The sequence below is a fragment of the Mus musculus genome, chromosome X, assembly GCF_000001635.26.
Source record: "Mus musculus strain C57BL/6J chromosome X, GRCm38.p6 C57BL/6J".
NCBI classification, from domain to species: Eukaryota; Metazoa; Chordata; class Mammalia; order Rodentia; family Muridae; genus Mus; species Mus musculus.
In genome coordinates, this window is record NC_000086.7 from 60,022,629 (window position 1) to 60,030,760 (window position 8,132).

Below are 8,132 nucleotides of genomic sequence, written 5' to 3' on the forward strand. Positions count from 1 at the left end.
ATTAAGAACCCTTTTTTGAGTCCCTGACTCATTTGCTAGGCTGGTCAGCTTTTACAGGAGCCTTGTTTGAGCAAATGTTTTGGCATTGTCAACTGGCAGAGCTCTTCTGACCCCTGGAGTAGCAGGTCTAGCCTGAGAGTCAGAGAATGTTCATCCATCCATGAGAAACCCATGGACACAGGTTAGAGGATTTCCAGAGCCTGGCTGTCACTCTCTTTTCTCACACCATTCCAGGGCTTCCACTTCTTTTGCCTGGCTAGTCGCCAGGGACTAAGTGGCCTGTCTAAGCAGACTGTCAGGATCACTTTCTAGGAACTCTAAGGCTTCTGAGCTGCACTGCTACCCAGTTCAGGCTCAAACTCCTCCCCTCAACCCCTCAACCCCTCAACCCAGGCCAAAGGTGCAAGCCAGGCAGCAGAGGTGTTTCTTTCAGGTTCTCCCACAGTGAGATCGGAGCTTCTTGGAAAAGAAGCAGGGATTGGGAAGGAGTACTACAGGGTTGGATGGGAAGCCAGAGAGTCAAGTATACCACACATTAACAGAAACATGTTTTTCTTAGAAACTAGCTGACTGAGAAAGCTAAACCAGCTATATAGGAAGGACTAAAAGCTTTAGAACATTAGAGGGAGGGAAACGCAAACTGTACCGCCTATATTACTGGATTGTTTTCCTCAACAACTCCAAAGTAGAGGTTTGAAGAAACAACATAGCGCCTGTCTTAAGACTTCTTATAGTTTTTCTTCCATAGTCACAGCCAATCTACAGCTAGTTTGAACATGTGTAAACCTTTTTTTTTATTATTCCTGCTAATATCTGTGGAGACTATACAAATACCTGATCTTTTTCAAAGAGGTAGTTTTATCATTTTTGTAGTCTTGGCACAAATATCCTTAAACACCTTCCTTTTCCCTATTCCCTACTTTCCTCAGCTTGGTCCCCAAGCCATCGTTGAGGTGACCTGAGCTCTTTGCTTATGCTGCATCTGAGAGATCTACTCCACAATAGACAGTAGCCTTCAAGTATGAATGAGCCAGAGATGTTTTCTTTTCTATGACAGTCATAATTCTACAAAAATGTTTTACTTATCCATGTGTGGTGGTGTGCACATCTTTTATGTTACCATTCAGGAGAAAAAGCAGGTGGATCTCTGTGAGTTCAAGGCCAGCCAGGTCTACAGAGTTCCAGGATAAATGGGCTACATAGTGAGACCACGTCTCAAAAGCAAAACAAAAAAAAAAAATGTCTTCCTTAAAAGAGACAAGCTTATGTTATTCCTAGCATAGACGATAAGATCCCAATTAGAAAAAAATGGCAAGTGTAATCTCATCTACAAAGCCAGTTTGAACAAAACATTTGGACTATTAACTTGCAGGATTGCTTGATGAAGTATATATCAATGTCTAGTTTATTTGTTGGTTATAGTTAACCATTAGAAAGCAAAGCGAGTATTCCTTCTGTGCTCAACAAAATAACCTACTGCCATGAATTTGGCAAGCAAAGTTTGTGGGTCTATCAAATAGTATACCATGCACCTTAGTTTGTATAACAGAAAGTATAGAATGAATGGTGTTGTTAGATAGCTGAAATAGATGGCGATGGAGAACAGAGGTTTTAGGGAGCTCACAGGAAAGGCTAGGCTAGACTTAAAGTAAAAAGCAAGAACAATGAGACAAAAGCCATTGTCATGGGCTGCCATTGCCATGAAGAGCAGAAATACAGATTGTATGTATTTTCTCAGTGTATAGAGGTGTGTCTGAGGTAAGGGTGTTAGACAGAAGCAAGCTCCTACTAGACTGTCTCCATGAAAATATTTGACAGATCAGAACTTGGATGTCTTGCCCAGAACATATGCTTTCCTATTTTCCCCATCATTCTCTGAAGTCTTATAAGAATTTGTCCTTGTCCGGGCAGATGGCTCATCTTCCAAGTAGCTAATATTTAAATAGCTATGATCCTGAGATGGCCAAGCAAACTTTCCAAAACCACGCATTTGTAATATTTTAATTGCAGATATATCTTAGTCCTTGTTTCTTGGCAAAGGCGTTTGCTAGAAAAAAATTCTAACATCAATTAAGGATTGGCAAAGAGTGCTCTTCAGGCTTAAAAGGACACAGTCATCTACTGGAAAGCAGTAGCATCTCCAAGCAACAAACCTTTGGCAGAGTCACATAGAATACATTACCGTCTATGTGCCCAAGGGCTATGGATACCATTCAGGTTGACCTAACTAACACACTAAGCTGGGAGCTGTTCAGTATTGCCATAACAGTACCCAAAAAAGAAATGAATATTCTACTGCAACATGTTAATTTTACTTCCAGAGACAGGTGTGTTGGATTATAGGATTGTGAACCATGTAGTATTAGAATCATGTTACCCAAATTCACTTGATAAAAATTATTTGGCATCAGGATGAGGCACCTCATCTTTTGACCAGTACACTTGTACAGTGCTGTATATTGAGAAGGAGAAGGATACCACATCAAATATTAAGTATTTTGTACTTATATTCTGTAATGGAAGTCTAATGAGACAATAGAACATGTGCTGAAGACATGAAACCTTAGATTATTGTAGTCACATCTTTTGCCACTTTTGACTCCACTACCCATGATACTTTGTAACAACTACCTCTTCCCACACACTTGCCCAGTGACTACTGCCATCTCCCTATCCACGTTACTCCGGAAAATTCCCTCTCATCACTCCAACACAAATGCCATTGCTGCTCTCCCTTCCTCCAGGGTTGGCACAGGCAGAGGAAAGATTGAGGTCAAGTACCCACACTCGTATCATTTGGTGGAATGTGCATAATCACATAGCATCTCTGAACCAAGAGAATTGTTCCTTCTGAGCATGCAGAAAGTGAAGACTCCGGGTCCCATACATGCTTCCAAAGAAGTGCATTTGTTTTAGAAACACATTTCTGCCTTGGTGGCTGTGGTATTCCACCAAGGAAAGAGTGATGAACCCTCCCCTGTTAGGAATGGTGCAAGGTATATAGAGAGGTGTGTCTGAAGCTAGTAGTGTGGTATCAAGACTATGTGTGCTGAGCTGCAGACTACAGCCCCTGGGCACATGTGAATGAAGGCTTGCAGTCAGCCAACAAACATCCCCATGCAGGAAGGAGTATAGCATTTAAATTAGTTTAGAATGATGGGACTTGAAAGCTGCCCTAGAAAAAAGGGGAATATTTTCTCTTTCAGTATCGTCAATACCACTTATATCCTGGTTTTAGAACAACGGGCCTCATGTATTATTATTTCCCATTGAACCTATAAATTATGTTTTCATCCAGAGTGAACATTTTTAAAACATAAAGATTACCCAGCCATGAGAATTTGGATTCACTAGCCATGCAACACTTCTCAAACATAATTGTGAGAACTATAAAAATATTTAGGAGTTTCATTTTTTTTCTTCCCACAAAATATTCTCATCAAGTCTCTACGAACCTGCAAATCTGTTTTTATAAGAAACTCAGACCATTCTACCACAGTTGTTTCTCAGACAATCTCTAAGAAATTCTGAATGTTCAGGAGCATAAATACTGGAGCCAGGCAGACTGTCTGTGTGTGTGTGTGTGTGTGTGTGTATCCATATGCCACAACACACATGTGGAGGTTAGAGGCCAAATTGCAAGAATCAGTTCTCTCTTGCTTCTATATGAGTCCCAGGGATTAAACTAACGTCATCAGGCTTGGTAGTAAGTACTTTAACTCTCTCTGCCATCTCAGTAGCATGAGTGGGTATGTCTCTTTAAACCTTAATTTTCAAAAAAAACAAAAAACAAAAAACTTAATTTGCTCATCTGTGGAAGGATAAAGTAAGATTCTATGCATGTTTTGTGTTTTGAGTTCCAAATGTGTATAAGTAATACAATTATTAGCACCAAATCATCTAGGTTGTTCATTATATAATTAGGTTTTTCTGTATTTTTGCCACTTTTGAAATATAAACCAATCGCTATAAAGAGCGAGAGAGATTAAGTGTGGGAAAGAAGGCAAGAGACCTGTAACAATTTGGTGAGTCCCTTAGGATTCTATTTACAAAGCTAGTGTTTCAGTGTCCAGAACACAGTAGCTGATCAGTCAGTTGAATTCAGGCCCAGAGCAACCTTCAAAAGGACCATTTGTGCCCCACACTCAAAGGGACCAACAGCCCTCTTTGTCTTGCTTAGGAACAGGTTGTTTATAACTTAGGCAAAAGGGCATCGGCTCAGCGGCTGGCGGGCTACTGCTCAGTTTACTGAATGCTGAGTGTGCCCTCTAGTGTCCACAATTTTCAGCTTTTTTTTTCTGGTTTTTTTTTTTCTTACTTTTGTTTATTAGATAGTTCCTTCATTTCCATTTTAAATGCTATCCCAAAAGTCCCCTATACTCTCTCCCCTCTCTGCTACCCTACCCACCCATTCCCACTTCTTGGCCCTGGCATTCCCCTGTACTGGGGCATATAAAGTTTGCAATACCAAGGGGCCTCTCTTCCCAATGATGGCCGACTAGTCCATCTTCTGCTACATATGCAGCTAGACACATGAGCTCTGGGGGTACTGGTTAGTTCATATTGTTGTTCCACCTATAGGGTTGCAGACCCCTTCAGCTCTTGGATACTTTCTCTAGCTTCTCCATTGGGGACCCTGTATTCCATCCAATAGATGACTGTGAGCATCCACTTCTGTATTTGCCAGGCACTGGCAAAGCCTCACAGGAGACAGCTATATCAGGGTCCCTTCAGCAAAATCTTTGTGGCATATGCAATAGTGTCTGCGTTTGGTGGCTGATTATGGGATGGGTGGGGCAGTCTCTGGATGGTCCATCCTTTCATCTTAGCTCCAATCAAGAAGGAAAACCAATGTGTGGATACTTCATTTCTCCTTAGAATATGGAATAAAATATCTATGGAAGGAGTTGCAGACACAATTTTCAGCTTTATCTCTGAAAATCTATTCACAAGATCTTCATTTATATCAAATCTGGAATTCTCTTAGGTTGATTTAGTAAAAATGTTGATGATCCTCTTTGATTATGATGTAAATATAGACAAGAAAGAATAAATTATCCTCTTAACTATACCGTCCATGTTTAATGTCACACTTTAAACACTCCTGTCCACACTGTGTAAAAATCAAGTGCAGCAAAGCAGCCTTTTTAGAGCAAGAATAGCTTACACTTCCAGCCAGAGGTTAGGGGAGATGGAAGGAATGTGTGGATCCTACTGATGATCAGCTCATAGGTGACTAATAAACACAGGTCCTGTGGAGTCCTTAGGTCTTAGAATATATTTCATAATATTCTAATTTTGATAGTGCTTGAAACAGCTCCTGAAAAACAAACTGGTCATTTCTCTCTTTCAAGTGACAAGTAGCAAAGAGATGTCGTCATACAGGGCCAGAGACTTCATAGTAATTATTCATCCTTGGTAGTTAGTCAGTATTTCCTCTCATATACACTGTAGCTCCCTCAATAACTTGTGTCAGCAGACTCTGTAGATAGCATGGGAAAGGAACTCAAGGGCCCCACATCACACACCAGAAAACAGCACTCCTCAGATTCACCTCACCTGGAGAACCATCCCCACCATACCACCTCTCATTCTGCATTCACTTCAAGATCATTACAGAAACAACAGTCCAGTTTGTGCTCTAGGAATACTGATTCATCTGCAGATCTGACACTGTCCAGAGATACTTTATTTCTGCCCAGCACCTAGAAGTCAACTTTTCCACACCCCTGCAAGTGTAATATAGATCCATTTTTCTCTGGATCAAATATCATATGCCGTGATCTTCTTAACTTTATTTCCACAGGTCATTTTAAATGGTGAAATTGAGGCATTCTGTGGAGGTGCCATCATTAATGAAAAATGGATTGTAACTGCTGCCCACTGTCTTAAACCTGGTGATAAAATTGAGGTTGTTGCTGGTAAGTAAACAAAATAGATAATCCTTAGCAACATTAGTGCATGATGGACATATCACATGTACAAATGTCCAACGGTGTTGTTACTGAGTAAACTGGGCAAATGGGAGAGGGGCCATAATTCCAAACCATAACTTATTTCACCTTCCAAGCCCCATAATTCTTTTTTGTGAACCCATAAAGCACTCTCAGCATAGTAAAATGATTTATTGATTACCAAATTCCCCACCCACTATATTAGATCATTGAGATTTAGTTGCTAATGATCAGTGAAGCCAACCAGACTGGGGACCATGGGAAATGCATTTATGTGAAGGACTATAAACTATGAGATTTGTTTTCAACAGGTGAATATAACATTGATAAGAAGGAAGACACAGAACAAAGGAGAAATGTGATTCGAACTATCCCTCATCACCAGTACAATGCAACTATTAATAAGTATAGTCATGACATTGCCTTGCTGGAACTGGATAAACCTTTAATACTAAACAGCTATGTAACACCTATCTGTGTTGCCAATAGGGAATATACAAATATCTTCCTCAAGTTTGGTTCTGGCTATGTCAGTGGCTGGGGAAAAGTCTTCAACAAAGGGAGACAGGCTTCCATTCTTCAGTACCTTAGAGTTCCACTGGTGGATAGAGCCACATGCCTTAGGTCCACAACATTCACTATCTATAACAACATGTTCTGTGCAGGCTACCGTGAAGGAGGCAAAGATTCGTGTGAAGGAGATAGTGGGGGACCCCATGTTACTGAAGTAGAAGGGACAAGTTTCTTAACTGGCATTATTAGCTGGGGTGAAGAATGTGCAATGAAAGGCAAATATGGAATATATACTAAGGTTTCCCGGTACGTCAACTGGATTAAGGAAAAAACAAAGCTAACTTAATGAAAAACCTATTTCCAAAGACAATTCAGTGGAATTGAAAATGGGTGATGCCCTTTACAGACTAGTCTTTCTACCTTTTGTTAAATTTAAATATATAAGTTCTACAAACACTGATTTTTCTCTGTGCATAAGACAAGCCCATCTAGGATCTATATTGTTCTAGAGTAAGTAGGTTAGCAAATATAATCACTAGAGAAATAGTTTAGTAAGAGATTCACCATTTCTGTAAGTCCAGCCCTTGTTAAAATTAGAAAGTAAAGCTTTCCGTGTTGCCCATAAGGCGTGATGGTTCTTGATACAGAGATGTACCCAATTCTCCCTCCTTGGCAGCAATTCATGTTTTAGCTCTTCCTTGCTACTCTCAATTTTATTAGTTTTCTATCCAGAATCTTTAACCCATTTATGGCCAGAAGAATACAAGAGCAGCTGAAAAATTAAAACTCATCAAAAGCATGACTTCCTCTCCTGATTTTTCTGAATCTTGTATCTTTTACAACTCCCAAACCACAAATCACTGACCTCTCCGTCATTCTCACCTTCCCTTTCTCCATCACCACTGAAGGAGGAAGCTATATGAGTTCCAGGACAGCCTAGGTACACAGAGAAACCCGGTCTTGAAAGAAAAGAGAGAGTGGGGAGAGAGAGAGAGAGAGAGAGAGAGAGAGAGAGGAGAAAGAAATGATTAATTTAATCATATTGGTAATATATATATATTATATCTCTAAAAAAAAGTCACTAAACCTTACTTGTAACAACTGCCTATTTCTATGGTGTAAATATCCTTACTTTGGTAGATTTCAAGCTATTAACATGAAGTTACTGGAAAAGGAGTTGAGAAAACATATGGAAAATTACTCTTAAAACTGTTTCAGGCAGTTTTTAACCTAGAAGCAGCTGAACTTTCTAGGAATACTTCAACAGTGCATCTTCAGCCTTCTCCAGTTCCAACCTACCTAAGGGTCATGTCTCTCACAGCAGGCTCAAGGCTGCAAGAGTCATTGCAAATGGCCAACTGACTTGCCCATTTATGGTTTTCTTCTCACCGGTAAACTGTTATTGTAATTAACACTGTCATATTGAATTTTCTAGAGGGATGCTGACCATCCGACCCATTTCTCATCTGAGACTTGGTGAACTGGCATTTTAATACTTATCTGGACCTTTGTAGTGATGCATAATTGGTTTGAACCCCTTGTCACTGCCACCTGCCCCCACCAACACAAAATCCTACTTCATTACTGCTGACTCTGCTAACGTTCCACTACTTGTTGCCTCTTTTGTCTTGCAAGAAGTATCAATAAACATCTTTCCAGATTTCC

General features: G+C 40.1%; 1 protein-coding gene across 3 annotated transcripts in view; it reads left to right on the forward strand.

Annotated features, from left to right (window-relative positions):
• F9 (coagulation factor IX) overlaps positions 1 to 8,132 on the forward strand; it is a 31,432-nt gene extending 23,300 nt beyond the window's left edge. For 2 of the 3 annotated variants that reach the window (NM_007979.2, NM_001305797.1), the window contains 2 exons: positions 5,807 to 5,921; positions 6,266 to 8,132. In NM_007979.2, the coding sequence (NP_032005.1) occupies positions 5,807 to 5,921; positions 6,266 to 6,813 (663 nt within the window). In that variant the 3' untranslated portion in view covers positions 6,814 to 8,132. Of the gene's footprint in view, positions 1 to 5,806; positions 5,922 to 6,265 lie in introns of those variants that run through there. The other variant, XM_030251221.1, reaches the window with a different exon arrangement.